General features: G+C 43.7%; 1 protein-coding gene across 3 annotated transcripts; it reads left to right on the top strand.

Moving 5' to 3' along the window:
• Positions 1-1,919: 1,919 nt before the first annotated feature.
• irf2a (interferon regulatory factor 2a) lies at positions 1,920-17,751 on the top strand. Of its 3 annotated transcripts, XM_064335027.1 has the most exons (11): positions 1,920-2,135; positions 5,394-5,486; positions 7,409-7,508; positions 8,115-8,291; positions 9,061-9,095; positions 9,499-9,595; positions 10,653-10,697; positions 11,045-11,212; positions 12,713-12,756; positions 13,644-13,717; positions 15,421-15,561. In XM_064335027.1, coding segments are annotated over exons 2-11 (828 nt in total). In that variant the 5' UTR covers positions 1,920-2,135; positions 5,394-5,399; the 3' UTR covers positions 15,422-15,561. The 3 variants fall into 3 exon arrangements, with proteins under 3 accessions (XP_064191097.1, XP_064191096.1, XP_064191098.1); XM_064335026.1 differs by lacking the exon at positions 13,644-13,717 and having other exon boundaries at positions 15,421-17,751; XM_064335028.1 differs by lacking the exon at positions 15,421-15,561 and having other exon boundaries at positions 13,640-13,703.
• Positions 17,752-18,175: the final 424 nt, after the last annotated feature.

Here is an 18,175-nt window from a genome sequence, read left to right on the forward strand (position 1 = left end):
CAAATGAGAAAACAAGTCGACTAACTTGGAGTTTTGTGAGAACCAAACCAAGAGGGTTTGCGAACACAGACACTTGGGAATGCAGGTTCTGGTTATATCACGTGTCGAAGGAATAACAAGAAAATTATGCAACTGCTAAAATATTTTAATATGAATATACATACTGACTCTTTAAATTCAGCGTATTCAATTGAGACAACCTTGAACTTGTACCGCAAGTCCTCGCCAGCAGATATCGCTGTTGTCCGCAACATAACTGCATTATTCTTCCAGAACAAACGTTGATTTGTTATATTTGCCATAGTATTAGTAAACATGTCCATTAATTAATAGACATTAGCTAACTTTGTAAGGTAATATATGTTCCTTTTTTTATAGTATTCTAAAGTGCATCTGTATATTGGTTTTTTGATCAATTTAATTTATGGAACCTGCACGAACACACCAGGACCTATTTTAGCTTCATATTTATGAGCCAACAGCATTTCAAATTTCACGTTGATCTGACCGTACAGTGATCATCCTACTCCAAATGTGATGAAGAAAATCTTACATATGTTGTTTAAAAGGTAATTTAAAAACAAGTCCACATGTTTTCAAACATGTAGGCTATTTGTATGTATTCTGTTGCATAAACTCGACCAGTTAATCATTCAGTGAAAGCAACTACTATCTTGTGACATATGTTGCCGTTTTTATTGTGCATGTAAAAAAATGTTTCACAATACAGATCGTATGACAAGCGCTAACTGTGAAAACAATTTTGTGTGACTGAGAGGAATGTTTCCGACTCCTAAAGTACCGTATACCTGCAACCACGACGTGCGAAACAAAACGAAAACAATAATGTGGCTAATTTGTGTTAGGTCGCAAAAGTCGCAGACTCCAGCAAGAAAACATGACATGATCTGTACCACAGAAAACACTAGATGCTTTTGTTCTTGTTTCTAATGGGTAAATGATTTGCAAGAACGCCTTCACGTAGGAGCACTGCTAATAGTTACGTTGTTTTTTTTTAAACGTCAAAGTAGAATCACGGTATTTGGGGGCCAACAATTACAGACACAGACCTACAGTAGGATACTCCCAGTAGTAGACCTATGCGTGAATAGCATCTGGCTATGCAAATTCGACTTGATTGTTCTACTTCAGTACAGAGGGTGCATTTACTAGCTACACATCAGGATACTGCACAACACAGTGAACATATACAAAATGCCCGTCTATAGGCCAAGGTCTGATCCATTATCAACGGAATTTGGCTATCTCTGCGATTTCAAGAACATTTGAGCGTAACTTTATTGTTCTGAAAATAAGTCACCATAATAATAATAATAATAATACGAAGAAGAATTTCATTACGATTGCATATTAAATAGCCTACGATTATGTATTACTTCAAATAGGCCTAGTAATTTCAGAGGAACTACAGGCCTATTTGATGCTAAAAATAAGATGCTGATAAATGACTAATAAATCATTAGGAAATCATCGCTTTAACAATGAAACACCTCGCGATTGAATTATACCATAATCAATTATACAATGTAAATTTATGAAGATTAGACTGGCTGAAGTATAAACTACAGTAGCCTGCATTGTAAACAATCGGAGCCACCGCCCAATTCTTACAACCTTAAAAATCATTTACAGGCTAGAAATGGTTTTCTACACGAACTAATTTATACCTCACGGGCGCTGGCAGTAGCCTGAACAAACACGAATGGCGCGGACTCCATAATCTACGACAGAAATCATTGTCTGCTTTTGGACCAAACTCTGTACCCCCACCCGACCAAAATAACGCTTCGAACTACAGGGAAGTGAAAATGAAATTCAGTTTTCGAGAAATGATGAGAGCACAGCTGCGGGCCAATCAGATTCAGCTGCTCACTTCCGTGGTTTCTTGCACAACGCCCTCCTGTTTCAGGCAGTCGCGAAACAAACAGATCGGGAGGGGGATTCCGGACCACTGTTTCCTCTTCTTGTTTTGCTTTCGATCTGGTCAGTTGAGGGGTCTAAGTTAAGTTTTCGTTTTTGTTACGCACGACCACAGATTTGACCAACGACAAACTTTTCAGCAATTGCAAGTGTATCGTTGCATTTGGATCGCGAATAGGATCTTTTTATCACAGGTAACGACGTTTTCTTGTGTTTTTTCCTGTATAACGATGCATTTAAAATGAACAGGAAGTACAGTTGGTGTTGGAAAACTGTATTTACGCCCTAGGAATGTTTGGATCGTGTGGAAGCCGGTGGGAGCCTGGAGTTTAATTTCACTTTTGGATTGAGTGTGCGGTTGCCTTGCTAATTATTGAGCTGCTGCTCTTGAACTTATCATAGCCACCCCTGTCACTTGACAGCGTGACTTTTTTCGGAATAGAAACGGAATATGACTACTTTTTTACTGCACGTAAGCTACGGAAAACGGTTAAATTAGTGTCTGTGTACATAGTCTGTTACGAGGCTTTCAATTTATGTTTTTGAAATAAGCAATTTATTTTAACGAGTAGGCTAATCTGAAACGGCATTAGACATAGTGTTCACCAGAATGAAGTAGCGGCACTAATGTAGCGCAATGGGTTAAGGGTGGGGGAGGAGGTGAATGCCTTTTATTTAATTTTGCTGTTTGTTTTGCATGGCAGTCTAATGTGTATAGAAATAGTTTGTGCATATTTTGATTGTGTTTGGTCTCTATACATTTACTTGAGCCACGCGTGATACTTTTGTTGCCTGGAAGCTAATTTATGTTTAGCCACATATGACGTTATTTGCTCGATACTATCAGTTACAGTTTAGCATATCCCATTTCCAGAATAAAGCCTGGCAGGTCTATTCTATACAAGGTCCCTGCGATGTTCTCGGCCACTTCTGACTTTGCTGGTATGCAATTATGGCTCGGAAACTTTTCGCTTTTCTGTTCGTGTGAAAGGACTTTGCTCTCGGTTTCCTTTTCTCGACCTGCAGAGATCACTACACATACGTGCAACGCACAATCGTGCTGTTAGGTTAATGACACTTCCCGGGACCAATGACTGAGCTCGAAAGTACGCAACTGACCAATCGGAACCCTAGTGGAGAGCAGTCATGACCGAGTGAAGAACAGTCAGGAACGTGTTCTTGCACATGTCGTCAGCAAACGTGCATGAACGAAATTTACAGTCGTAGTGAGGTTCGTGTTGCTGGTGCTGATTAAGTAAAAAAAATAATATATATATATATATATAATCGTACTAATAAGCATATTAGCGGATACTATTGGCTACATAACAAAACACAACTACTCTTATATTTCAGCTTTCGATATTCAATGCAATATACAGTATTGCCATAGCTGTTAAAAAAATACATGAAGATACATTAAAGTGAAAATAGGAGGACTGACCGTTTCAAGTTCCTGAACGTAAAGAAATTGTATTTTATGATATTTCTGTAGAGCTTATATAGCTAACGGCGTAGAGCCTATGCCAAGAGCATGAATTGTGGTTTTCTGTTTAAGCTCGTTATCTAAATAACCAAGTGCTTCCTTATCCTCAGCTGTCCCCAGGTCCAAACCCTACCATTTATTCGAGAGTTCTGTTAAGTGATTATACTTTATAGCGTACTATTTAGGCAGTGCGCTTATAAATTACTACAATTGTCCCACGAGTGTTACTCAAATGTAAAATGTGACTAAATAGCAAATGCAAAATTATTCTAATGTAATATTGTGTGTGCGTAGCCAAGTTTCAGCGGAACACTGAAAAATGCATTCATGTGCATATCGTATATAATTCAAATGAGTTATAGGCTAATATCTCGTTTGTGTATCAGTTTTAATCTGTGCCAGCCAGCACCTTCTAAGAGACTACTTTGACAGAGAAAAATTAAGCTGATAGTTTCTTATTTTCCCTGCCTGTTACCTGTGGTTACATCTGGCCTTGCTTGATGTTTCCAGTTTACACAGCACAAAAGCAATGATCCGTAAACAAACATTTGCTTGAACAATACTGTATTTAATGAGTTAGTGACAACCAACATAGACATGGATTTTTATGGAATGCGTAAATGCAAAAATACATTGAAGAGGCTCATTTAAAACGCTGTTTGGGTTCTCGGGATCTTTGGGGATAGCAAAGATAGGGGAACACCAGGCTGTCCCAGAAGGACCTTTGCAGAGTGCTCTGTCACACAGCTTAATTCTGGGAGGGCGTCCAAGAGAGGCAGCACATTGCTGGTAGCCGCCACCCCAGAAGGGATATTTCGGCTGTGACGTCAGCGGCCGGCCGGGTATCTGAGATCCAGGCCGGGCTCTGTCTGCGTATCTGCCCCCAGCAGCACCACGCTGTGCGTTTCCATGGTCCTCGCAACGTAGGCTGGCAGTTGCTAGCCACGGCTGTGACGGCTCACGCGTTCAGTTTGTTCTTTTACCTCTGGGGTGAACAACTGTGGGCCGGTCTGCGTGCTGTTTTTTGTTTCCGAGCGATTGCCTTCGTTTTTGTTTTCTGGCAGCTCTCTTAATTATGCTGGTTCACTCATGTACTTAAACACAGTGAAATCTTTAGGATACATTTGTAGTCAACGGCTGTAGGCTGGTGCTTATACAAATGTCAGGTCAAGATATAATTGAGCTTATTAAATAAGAGCAGAAGTTGGCACAGAAGTTCTTTGAGGCCGGCACAAAACGTCCTTGTTTTGCAACTCTGTATTTACTAGTTCTTTCTGCATAGAAAGTTGACAGGTAATCATTTAAAATATATATTTAAAATAAGTCCAGTAATGTAACAAACCATAAATAAATGCAGGTTGAAATAAATGTAAATAGCTGAAAAGTATGCTAAATTGCACAAGTCAGTCGAGGCTAGCAGATCATTGAAAGCACAAGTTTAAAAAGGAATGAGAGACTGTTCTGATGTGAGAGGAGTTCATGTTTTCAGGGTAATCGTGTCCTCATTGTTACTCGCAAGTTGATAAATTCTTATTTAAGACCAGCAGTAAAGCAGTAATGGTTTACACATTAGAAATTTATGGGGTTTTGAAACCATCTAAATAATGCAACAGTCACTATTAAGACAAATAAAGGTCTTAATACTATGAAAATATGTGAGGCATACACTCACACACACACACACACACACACACACGTGTACTTACTAGTTGCAGAAATTACATTATGTTCGCTAAGTGTGTTTCTATTCAAGTGTTATTCTGCTGAGACAAAGCCATCAGCGGGCGCGTAAGTGTTTACCAGAACGCGGGCCGCCTGCACGCCCGTCTCCAGTGCGCTGATCAGTCTGTGGGGAGGAGGGGAGTCCCCACGGCGGTGCAGATTGGGCGATGATGAAGCGGACGCTAAAAACCCGCGGCGCCGCCGCCGCCGCCGTCCAGTCGAGTGACTGCGCCTCTCTTCCCAGGCCACCATGCCAGTGGAGCGGATGCGGATGAGGCCGTGGCTGGAGGAGCAGATCGACCGCGGCGAGATCCCCGGGCTGAAGTGGGTCAACAGGGTAGGTGCGCCGGGAACGACGGCTCTCGCCGAGCTGCGTGCCACTGCACGTGTGCCGCCGAGCAAGCGTAGCCAGGACTGCTGTGTTGGGGCGGCAATGTGGTACAATGGGTAAGGAACTGGTCTTGTAACCTAAAGGGCACAGGCTCCATTCCCAGGTAGGACACTGCCGTTGTACCCTTCAGCAGGGTGCTTAACCTGTATTGCTTCAGTATATATCCAGCTGTATAAATGGATGTAAGGTTAATGCTATATAAAATCGGTGTATGTTGCTCTGGATAAGAGCGTCTGCTAAAATGCCTGTAAGATGTTGTGTAATCAGCAAATGAACCACTTTTAGCTTCTTATGTAAGCCACTCTGTTCCAAGCCCCATTTTTATAGTTTGTGGCAGAATATTCTTGTGATAGTTTGTTTAGATGTACGGATTGTTTTCTTTAATGCACTTAGAATGTGTATCCCCAGTTCACCCCAGCTCAAGGGAGGTCCACATACAAAAGTGGGTCACAGTCGAGTTCCTCTTATAGAAAGCAGCTTCATTAAGCTGCCTGCATCAGGGTTGCCCACTGCAGACTGAAGAGGCCTGTTAGATTCCCGATGTTGGTTCCAGCCAGTGTCTTTCTAAGCCGTTATTAATATGTGCTAAAATGCTTCCAATAATTTGTCTTTTGCGGGTTTAAAGGGTCTGGAAGTTTTGGCTCATTATTTTGTGTTTTTTTTTTATAGGCTAGTGTTTACGTTTAGGGGGTCTGGACTCCCAACTTTTACGATCCCAGTGTCACTCCTGATGCCAGTCAGTGAATTCAGGGAAAAGTAGTGTTGTCTCTCTCTGATGGAATTACCATTCGGCGTGTCACATTAGCTGTCTGAGGTATCTAGTGTCCACAAGAGTCATGTAAAGTGTTCCAGAATGGAAATCACAGAACTGAAAAAGTTGGTTGCATTGGGGTGCCAGACGAAATAACAGAGCCAGGTTTCACTGAGTAATATAAAATACAGTAGCCTATGATGTAATATATATGAGTTACCTGAACTCTAGTAGTTGAAGAGCTACCCAAAGTACTGCACTGTAGGATACAAATGTGCTCCTGACTAACATGGTTTGTGAAGCTCTTTACATCTGCTGAATATGTAGCGCAGCGCTAGCAAACCGGTTTTATATTAAAGTCTCCTGCCAAGGACAGCCACCACCAAGATGGCAGAACGAGCCAAGCAGTACAATAGTGACCCACCCAGGATTATAAAGAGAGCTACCTTTGAAATGCCGGTAGTGGCGGTTGGATTCAAAATAACTGCTCGCTGAACTCGTGAGCAAAATATTTGCAGCAATTAAAAAGCTGAAATGTCAGATGAACACCACCTCTACCATGAGCTGCACAGGCCTCCGTTTAACAGGGAGTTAATTTGCTACAATGGGTCATTTCCTGTACTGAGGAAAAAGTGTATTTGTGTGTGGGGGAGGGTGTGTGTACAGTACATCTGTGTTTGTATGAGTGTATGCATGTATGGTGTGAGTGTGCTTGTGTGTATGTAAGTATGTGTGTGTTTGTATGAGTGTATGTATGAGTGTATGTTGTGAGTGTTCTTGTGTGTGTGTGTGACTGTGTGTCTCTGTGTGTGCGTGTGTGTGTGTGTGTGTGTGTTGTTGTGTGAGCAGCAGTGGCTAGGCATCACGGCTAGGGAACCAGGCTTGTGACTCTGAGGTCATAGGTGGAATTCCCAGGTGAGGCGCTGCCGTCCTGCCCTTGAGAAAGGCACTTAACCTTAATCGCTCCTGTAAACTACCCAGCTGCATACATGGATTGTATGTGAAGAATGTAAGCTGTGTAAGTCACTCTGGATAAGAGCCAGATGCCTGAAATCTGATGGGCCTGCTTTGAGGAGAGGGGCATGGTTCGAGTCACGTGCTCCCCTGTTTTCCGCAGGAAAAGAGGATCTTTCAGATCCCCTGGATGCACGCGGCTCGGCACGGCTGGGACGTGGAGAAAGACGCACCCTTGTTCCGAAACTGGGCCATTCACACAGGTACCAAAGGCTCATGCTTTCAACAGTGCTTCTGAGCAGGTGGACTTGCCTTAGTTAGCAGTTGCCTCCATAGACACAGCGCGCATACATGCTTACGTGCGTTCCTACTTACACATACATGTATGCGTACATATCCATGCGTATAATCATATAGATGTGTACATGTGTTCACCCATCATGCTTTCTGTCACAGGCTGTGACAGGTAGTTAAATATGTACTGATGGTTATCTACTCATAGCTATGTACTCATAGTCACGTACTGATAGTTATGTACCGATAGCTTTGTACTTGTTGTGTATTCATAGTCATGTATTAATAGTTATGTACTGATAGTTTTGTACTCATTGTTGTGTACTCATAGTCATGAACTGATAGTTGTATACCCATATTTAAGTACTGTTGTTGGAAGTGTTTTTTGGGCGCAATCTCACATTTTAAAAGCATCTGCAACGAACAGGATAGAGTAAAAAGTTCATGCCATTCAGGGCATGCATATGAGGCAGAAATATATTTATAATATAATTATAATGAATGTAAATGTATCAGCATATCTTGGTTTGGTTTTCTTTGTTTTTGTTCTGACGGTTTTCTTGATTCTTTTTAAGGAAAATATCAGCCAGGAGTGGACAAGCCAGATCCCAAGACATGGAAAGCCAACTTCCGATGTGCCATGAACTCGTTGCCTGACATCGAGGAGGTGAAAGACAAAAGCATGAAGAAGGGAAGCAACGCCTTCCGGGTTTACAGGATGATGTCGCAGAGCGAGCGACCCAACAAAAAAGGTGCGCCCCGTTTCCAAAATGGCGTCTCTGTAACCCTGGCTGAAAAGATGTGGAAACACTGTGTCTGAGACACAGGTGGACTCTGTGTCTGAGACACAGGTGAATGCTGTGTCTGAAACACAGGTAGTCTCTTTGTCTGAGACAGAGGTGAATGCTGTGTCTGAAACACAGGTAGACTCTGTGTCTGAAACACAGGTACACAATGTTCAGATATTTTGTAAGTTCAGATTTGAGGCAAAACAGAGTGTAATATATGGTATAATAAAAACAGGGCTTGGTCCAGAATTTGGTCCAGGACTAGTGCCAGGTACCGGATGTAAACTAGACCAGAATTAAGGCAAAATCCGGATGGGGAAACTGCGACACAGGGTGACATTGATTTTGTAACATGCACTCTTTTTGTAGTACAAGCACATTTCAGTCTTTCATCTGTGATGTTTGTGGCCTGTCTGTTATTGGCCGTGAGGAACAGCAGATTGTTATTGGTACGAGTGACTAATGTGTCGATGATCATTTCGTTCATTTTGCATGAAGGTTGTGTTGCTTTTTTGCTTTTCATGCCGGCTGCTTTGTAGACCACTGTGGCTAAAAGAAGAGCACTTGAGGTGCTTGTACAGAAGGCATTTATTGATGGTTTTTTCTGGAAGCGTGAGTGTGCTTTCATTCATGTTGACCGGTTTGGGACTTCTTAGCACAGATGGACCCCCTCTGGGTTTGCCTTAGCAAGTCGGTGTTTTTCTGAAGTGTCTGTGCTTTTTGTTTCTTCCAGGAAAGAAACGATTCGAAAAAGACGAAAGAGCCAAGGTATTGCTGTTTTTCTCTCTCTCACTCTCTCTCTCTTTCTGAGTAAGTGTTGCAGCAGTGGAAACGGTTCATGGCCCTGACCTTTAGCCACTCTGGAGAGGACAGAACTTTGGGTCCCTGAGATTTAGAGGATCTTCTTCCTTTGAGAATGTCCTTCTGTAGTGAAGGATTTTACCCCTCAGCTTATGACAGAAAGTCCCATGTCATTCTCACGAAGAAAAAGGACTTATTAAAATCTGAAATGCTTATTTAGTGTCATCATCCCACTCCCCATGTATATATATATAATATACAGTGTGAAAGAGTAGATGTCAGGAGTGTGTTAGGATCTGGAGACTAGGGGTCAGGAGTGTGTTAGGGTCTGGAGACTAACTGCCACCCCTCCACCTCCACCCCCTCACAGGTGGAGCGCAGGGGGCCTTTGGACCACAGGGTAGCAGAAAGCCATGGACTGACGATGGTGAAGTTGGAGAGCATGGCAGACAGCACAGTTCTGACAGGTAAACAGACACACACACACACACACACACTCAGCGCATTCCCTGACCTGCGTAAAGCAACCGTTTCAAAATGGCGGCGGGAATCCCGGGGCGTGCGATCTGTATCGACGGAGCTCCCCCCGCTGCCCAGGGTGTAGCGAGCAGCTCCGCTCCGGTTTGTTTGGGGAATCTGTCTGCTCCCTCGCAGTCCCAGCGCAGACGATGAACAGGCCCCCGCTCTCTGTTCCTCAGCGTCAGGCTGATTTACAGGGGGGAGGGGTCTTGTCGTTAGCGCAAACGAACATAGTCTTTATCAGTGCTCCCCTGGGGCCTGGGCTGTACATAGGAGGAAGGGGGGTTATGGGGGGGGGGAGCGCTGGTTGTTGTAGTTACCAGGGGTTAACTGAGGTCAGGGGCATCTTGAGGGCTTATCTCTTCCTGCCATAGAAGACCCAGTGTAAGGGAGTCAAACAACAATAGCCTTTGATTGATAGCACTTTTCATTTTGGTGAGGGGAGTGTGTGTGTGTGTATGTGTGTGCACGGAAGTCACAAGGCTCATGTCTTGGCCAAAAAGAGGGAGCCATCCATCACAGAGAACCTTGAGGGGAAATGTGGCTTTTATGATCGCACAAGTGGGAAAAGACTTTTAGGCATGGGTATTGCCGAATAAAAAATGAGTATTTTTGTGAGTGGACACAGAAAGTGTGGTTGCCCAGTTATTGGTTGGATTTGGTCAAGAAGTCCAGTGCATTATGAGGTGTGAGGCATTATAGGAAGATGAGTACATGCCTCTTAAACAGTTTCAGCTTATCTCATGCTTGCTGTATTGTGATGTTAACAAACAAACAATATTAATATGACAAAAAAAGCGGTAAAGGGGAAAACAGCAAATTATAGAACGTTCAAGAGCACTGAAGTCGAGACAACAATGTTGTGTCTGTCTGCCACCTCCCGCTGGTGAATTTACTTGTTGTGTTTCCCAGAATTGCTCAACGGAATCTGTTCTTAACTTGAAACGGCTGCATTGCCATAGAAACCTTCTCGCGTTCTACAGTAGTTTCTGTTCTTCTCCTCAGACCTGACTGACAAAGGGGGCTCATCGCAGGGAAACGCTACTGAGGGTGAGTCAGAGAGCCAGCACTCCACCATGGCATCCGTCCCCGGCTCGCAAATAACTCTGTCGCTATTCACAAGACCTTTATTGTCTGTATTCACTCATAATTCAGATTGTCACACTGTCACTCTAGTAGCTGTGATTACTGTAAACATTAGCGCTGCGACACTAGTGCGTTATTATCAGTGTGAGCAGTGGATAAGGAAAACAGCGCACGTATGTGTCTGTGTCCCTGAGCGTGCACGTGTGGGTGTCTGGGTTAGGGTGTGTGTGTCGTGCGGTGCCTTTTACGTCAGTGGATAGTGTATTTGCAGACATTTGGGTGAGCTCATTCATATCCCCCCCGCCCCTCAGAACCCCAGCGTGCTGCCGGGCGTGGCTCTCTGGAAGAGCAGCTGATCATCAGCGACCACCTGCCGGACGTTTGCCAGACCATCGAGGTGACCACGGAGGACGAGGAGCATTCAGTCAGCTCCAGTCACCACTACCCGCTGCAGATCTCTCCTGTTTCCTCTTACGGAGGTGTGTACTCCCACCACACACATAGACACATACACACTACATCCTGCACACACACACACACACACACACCCACACACTCACACACGCACACACATACACACACACAGGCACACATACACACACTCACACACAAACACTCGCGCACACACACACACACACACACACACGCACACACTCACACACAAACACTCACACACACATACACACAAACATATTCATTTGGATATATTTTTCACTACTTTTTTCATACCATAGTTTTTCATGCCAAGTAACTTTTTAAAAAATCATATTCAAATACATTGACCCACATATACTGATTCAGGAAGGAGACGTTAATAAAGCTTGCACTAGATAAAACAACAATCATAAATGCCATGTTTCCATGTTTAAAATGGAATGCGTGAAATGTAGCTGAGAGTTTAGAGTTCCTAGTAGAGCTGCGGTTTTCCTGTTTAATTGCATCCTGCTGGTGTTTTTTTTCTGTTCTCTTTTTGGAAATCTGACAGCACAGATTTTATCTATCCAGTCAGTAAGGCCTGCGGATTAAGGCAGTCAAAGTACAGTTTTACAGACCGTAATCTCTCAGACAAGTCCCCACGTGACCGTCGACGGCGCACAATTCCTGACTGTTGGTATGAGCAAAAAATAGATAGGCCCTGTAGGCTTTAAGGCGAGTGGCGTACCCCGACATGCACACTGCATGGCTCCTCTCCTTTTCACGGCCTTGAGTAGTAGCGTTCTGTGCTAACAACAGCTGGAGGGACACACAGTTGTAACTGCGGTAAATCTTGGCCCTCATTTCCGTATGTGGGCTGGCTGTGTGTGGTGGAAAGTTAAAGGTTCAGCAGAGAGAGGAATGTCTTTTTCTTCTGATCACCATTTCAGTCTTCAGTGGCCCGAGACTGTAGAACTGTCTGAGTCAACTGTAGGCTATATCCCATTCCCTTCATTCTTAAAAATGACTTATCAGGACTTAACAGGCCTTAATCTCCCCAATAACTGGCCTGTTTGCCCTAACTGTTTGTGGTTGGTGTATAAATCTGTCCATTTAAAATAAAATAATTTATTTTTAAGTCTAAAAGAAATGTTTCTGAAGAACCAATATGCTTTAACCCTCTGTCTGAACTATAAGCCAATACTATAACCCAACTGAGACCAGAATGTTTGTATTTAAACTCTTACTGCACTGCACTGCAGCAAAAATAGTAGCAAAGGGTTTCAAGTGGTTGCACTGCTATAATATTCAGAGAAGTATGGATTTGATATTTCCATCTTTGCTTCCCGTAGTAGTGTATCATTAGTAAAGCATAGCAGCGAAGCTTATGGGAGTGTAAATACCGTAGTTTTTTAGCTGCAAAACCCGTTTCTGTATTTCAGGTGACTGTGCTTCACGTCTTGCAGATAAGACATCCCCTATTCACATTTTCCCCGTCCCAACCTGTTTGATAGGATTTCTCGGTGTGCTGGAGGTAATGTGATCTCCTGTGCTTTCTTCCCCAGAGAGCGACACGGACAGCATCCACAGCGATGAGGACACCAAAGGGGTGAGCGCTCTGTCCTCTTGACACTTTTTCTTTCCCACGATGCTCTGTCTTACCCATAATGCATCCCTGCCATTAAGACTTCCAAGGCTGTGCCCTTGCACCATATTGGCAGAAAGCTTTGCGTGCGTTGTTGAGGCATCGCATTCCTCCGTGGTGAGTATTCAGAACGGGGGGGGGGGGGGGGGGGCTGCGTGGGTTGTTCAGTGTCACGAGCATGTTGAGCATGCCCAGTGTATGTGCGAGTGTTCGCTACACCTTTTCCGTCTCCTGGTGCACTAAGACACCACTGCTGTTTCACGCTTGAGCGTCTCGCTCCATGACATTGTTTCCAGCGCGAAGCAGGGGCTGCGTCTGTGCTGTGACACCCCAGGTCTGCCTTGTGACTCCCTCTCTGTCCGCTGTCTGCTGGTCGCCGTGACGTTCCCTCTGCCTTTCAAACAGAAGGAGCCCGCACATCAGAGATTTTTTAAGCTTCTCACCCAAAAGGACCTTTTTTAAAAAAATCTTCTCATAACACAATTGCCGGATGCTGTTGTTGAAAACCAAACAGAAAATAGCTAACTGAAAAAGTTACCAACAAATATTGAAATGATGAAAATTGCCCAAAAGTATTTTGGGCAAAATTTTCCAGCCTCCCCCATACACATAGGCACACACACACACACACACACACACAGGTACATACGCTCCCACACACACACACACACACACACACACACACACACCACATACACTCACACACACACACACACACACACACACACACACACACACACACACACACACACACACACACACACACCACACACACACACACACACACACACACTCTGTTGACCTGTGCGGCTCCCAGCAGCACTGATTCCTGCTTTGTTTTTGTCAGGCAGCCTGTAGGCTCACATCTGAGGCCTCAGCAGCACAGTTTTAATAGCCCTGCTTACACCCAAGAGATAAGAGATTGGTAAGACTAGTTTGCTTTTTGGTTTTTGTTTTCTTCCCTCTCACACATTACCACGTAGTCCCTGGCACACTTTGTGTTTTGATAAAGGTACAAGTAGGGGGGAAAAAACTCGAGCGCTTTTACTAGGCGGAGAGTTTTACTGACACTCCAGGAGTCAAAGTCCTCGTTTCCTCCTGGGTCCAGGGATCCAGCTTTTTTTCTGTTGAGATCTGGTGTGACAAATAAAAGACCTGTAAGCAGGGCAGATCTGTAGGTTATCTTTTGCTTTTTGCTGATAACCAACGCTTTACTGAGCAGAGCGTTTAGGATGTGATTGCTGGATTGCAGACGTGGAAACTTGACTGATGATAATAAAATGTCTGTCGTTGCCAGTCTCAGTAGCGGTCTCCAATGGGACTTCATAAGCAATGCACATCTGCACCTGAGACTTCTTCATATCTCTTGGATCTAGAAGGGGGAATTCAACAGCTTGCAAAACATGCTTCACACAGAATGTTTTTGATCACTACAAAAACATACATACTGTTTATTAGTTTAGTTTTTTCAGTTAAAAGAATCTTGTTTGTGAATGGTTTAATTTAGGCCATTTTTAAAAATCCCCTGAGATGTGGAGCCAAGGAATGGACTTGCTGACCTGCATGTTATTGTTTCTGTTGCTGCAATCTGTCACAGAACTAAACCTGTCAGATTGGAAGTCTGTTTGTGAAGTCAGAATGGGATTCATTGAAGAATAAACCACTACAGTAAGGGTTTTATCAAACCCTTCTTTACCCACACACACTTCCAAACTGAGAGTAGTGATGCACCAGCACATTTTACACACCTGCACACACTCACAGTCTGCCCCTTTAAGATGCACACTCCTCAGACGTGGTGTGTGTTAAGAGCAGCTTCGGGGGTGCTCAGTACCTAACGCTCAGTACCTAACGTTCAGTCACGTGGGCGTTGTGCTGAAACCTGGACCTGGGCGTGCCTAATGACACCTGAGAGGTTTTTAAATGGGATCAGATGAGACCTTGTTGATCCACATACCTGAACACCCCCGAGGGACCAGTGTGTGTGTGTGTGTGTGTGTGTGTGTCTGGCTCCGCCCTAAAACTCAGCCATTTCTGCGTTATTCGCAGTGACACCGACATTGTGGTAGTAACGGAGCGGAGTGCTAAACCTTTTCCTCGTCGCGTTTCCAGTCAGTTGCTGGGCTGGACCGCAATGACTGAATTCGCTGTGAGGTGTTGACACTAGCTCATGTTTTCCACACTTAGAAACACATTAAACAGGCTTAAACACATTCAGAACAAAGCCACTGTTGTCATGCCACACTGGAGTGTTCATTACATGTACTTTCATCGCTGCCATTGCTGCTCATTACAGCCACCATAGTTTTTTTGTCCCCCGTTGTAATTTAGTGTGATTTCATGCAGCCTGTCAGAGCTTTGTGATCCTTTCCAAAGGTGAATCATAACAAAATGAAGATCCGAATGTCTTAAATCCAAAGGGAGAAAAATACACAAACACTAATATCACAGAAAACACTGCAGTTAAGTTGGGGTGTCCTGTGTGAAGGCACGCACCATTACCCCGATCAGAATGTAAAATGGGTAATAGTGTATTTGTCTTTATTAATTAATTAATTAATTTTGGTTTCTTGGCTGTGTTGACCCCTCCCCCCCGCTAACCCCTCCCCGTCCTGCTTTGATTGACAGAGGCACTGTGTGTCTGACTTCCGGTCGGAGAGCAGGCCCCAGTACAGTCGGTCGGTGCTGAAGATGCCCGCCTGCCCCCTTCCCGGCATGGCCACCTTCGTCACCTCGGGGAAGAAGAACTTCAAGGTGACCAGCAGCCGGGAGGTCTCCCCCCTCATCGCCTACGACAGCACTCCCTGGGGGCCCCTCTTCTCCTCCGTCTCGCCCCCGCCCATCCCCACCACCTCCGCCCGCGCCCCTGCCCCCGCCCACGAGAACCGCGCCAGTGTCATCATGAAGACCTCGGACGTCTCCAGCTCCACCGTCAAGACCTGCTGACGCCGCCACCTGTAGGAGGGTAGGAACCATGAGCCTTTTATTTTTTAAACAGGGGGGGGTGGACTTGTGGGGGGAAGACTGTGGGACAGAGGGACCCTTTCAAAAGAACGACCGCCCCACCTCTGCCCCTGTAAAACCAGGTGCTTCGGTCATGCAGGAAGTGGGAATGTTCTCAGATCGACCCTGAGCTGAACCGGGCAACGATTTAAAAAAAAAATCTCCCACTCCCAAGAGAAACTGTGAATTTGTGCCGAAAGAATTCTCTGTGATTCCCCCCCGTCCTCGCCGGCTGTTTGTGAATATGTACATAAGTGAAATGACCTGTGTAATTGCAAGTGGCTTCTGCACCTTAATCTAAACCACATGCACTGGTGTGCAGCGTCCGTGGCAATTGGTCCTTATTGTGCGATTATATAATCTTCGAGGATTGTGATTGGTGGTTCATATTCAGTGTGAGGAAATGTGGATTTGAGTTCAGGCCAGTAGCACCTGCCCTGTGCAATTATAGCAAATTTCCACGAATTGCCTTAGAATGTATGTTTTTGTCTTTTAACTGTTTTGCGTCTTCTCAAAAACCTTAACATGAAATCCAGACAGCTCTTCCCGTCCAAAATCTTATAAAATGTCACATATCACATGACCAGAAATATTCTCCCAAAAAAAATCGCATTACTGTTGAATTGTAAGACATGCACAAACCCCGGCTTTAAATCAGTCTAATTTAGGTCTGTCACAAGAAATAAATATCAGCCACATACATCACAAATTTAAAACTTCTGAAACGCGGTTTTGGTCCTCTGGGGGTAAGGATAACGACAATAACGTTTTTACAGAAAAAGTTGAGAATGGTTGACACATTTTACATTATGTTTAAGACATTTTAATGGCTCACTACAGAGTGTGCCGCTATGTAATTGAAGTTTGCAAGTCAGCGGGAAAAAAAGCACTTTTCTAGTACATGGGTAGCTATGTAAGATCGTAGGTAATTACGTGGTAATTTTAAATCTTGGTGGTACTTGCCGATTGTGTACACAGGCAGCTGTGTATTTACTGTTATGTCCAATAGCCTTTGTCGCATGTGTAATGCACTAATTCTCAGCTGTGTTTTGACATGCAATTCTCAAGAGAATATGTGATGGGAATATTGAGCTGTAAAAATATGACTTGCCAAAAAAGCTCGTTTGCTATTGCATTTGAGAATAATTTCAGTAAAACTGCATATTGATCGCGGTCGTTGTAAGAATGTGCTAGCAATATAGCTCATTATCAGTTACCTGCCCACTTTCACCTTCTCTGGTAATGGGTGGAACTGGAACCAGTGCCTTTTAATGAAAACATAGGAAAGTGTGACGGAATCTGAGGGATGCAAAATGGTGGAACTGATTGGAAATGTATAGTGAAATTTAAGCCATCTTAGCTGTACGGAGAACCTGATCAGTGTGTGTTATCTGTCCCAAACTCTGTGACTGTAGATCTTTTTAATGATGCTCTGAAGTGTGGAGGTACCGCTGTATACAAAGATGAAGAGATTTTTAGCAGGCTCACCAAAAAAAAGAGAGAAATATTTGCTTGAAACCTTTTCCTTAAGCACGCTTTTGTATTTTTTATAAAGGGAATATTTTATCAAAGGTGAATTCTGAGTAGTTTTATCTTTTTTTACCGAAATTAAAGAGATTTTATTTAGATTTTTTTTTAAAGAGTGATGTTTCGCTGCATTTGTGTTGGCACATTTCTTTCTTGATTTTTCTAATGATGTACAGATTTGTCTGATAGTATACAGTACTATATTATGGCCATGCTTCTGTGTGTTTTATGCGTGTTTCTGTATGGATATGTATTTATGTTGTGCGCACACATATATGTAATACATGTGTGTGAGTGCATGTGTTTCCATACATGTACGCGACTATTAATCCTGTGGATCATTGAATATGCAAATCATGAAGATTTTTTGTTTTGTTTTTTTCCCCTCTGGTTTGACTTTATTGTCCTTAATAAAACTCCTGTTTTGAAGATTTTTTGTTCTTGTTTTTTTTTTTTTTTCATTTTTGATGTAGTCCTGTATGAAAGGACATTTTCCTCCAGACAGAGTTTCAGGCCAATGGAAAGGGCGGAGACAGGCCTGCAGATTTCACTTTTCCAGATTTTCAACTTTAGAGCCGCGTGAGCTTCAGGTGATTAATATACGGGCCCAGCCTGGGTACTGTAAATGATGTCACTGTTCTGAGAGTCTCAACCTGAGGCACTTCATTCCTATAGCATTTATAAATGGAAGTTACAGTTGGTGAATTCCTAGAATTTGGCATGTTTTAGCCAGCGCTGAGCCAATTGAAATGTGAGTGTGCTTGGCGTACCACCAGAGAATTTTCCGGTTGGAGTCACCACCTCTAATTGGAACACCATCATGATTCTTGGTAAGTAACTGCCCATTTTTTTT

The sequence above is a fragment of the Anguilla rostrata genome, chromosome 5, assembly GCF_018555375.3.
Source record: "Anguilla rostrata isolate EN2019 chromosome 5, ASM1855537v3, whole genome shotgun sequence".
Taxonomy (NCBI): Eukaryota; Metazoa; Chordata; class Actinopteri; order Anguilliformes; family Anguillidae; genus Anguilla; species Anguilla rostrata.

What these genes read in the sequence shown, in the direction of transcription:
- irf2a (XM_064335026.1), top strand. Translation starts at nt 5,400, where the DNA reads ATGCCAGTGGAGCGGATGCGGATGAGGCCGTGGCTGGAGGAGCAGATC. An exon ending in AAACTGGGCCATTCACACAG is followed by an intron (nt 7,509 to 8,114) that starts GTACCAAAGGCT and finishes ATTCTTTTTAAG; the next exon opens with GAAAATATCAGCCAGGAGTG. An exon ending in GCGATGAGGACACCAAAGGG is followed by an intron (nt 12,757 to 15,420) that starts GTGAGCGCTCTG and finishes TTTGATTGACAG; the next exon opens with AGGCACTGTGTGTCTGACTT.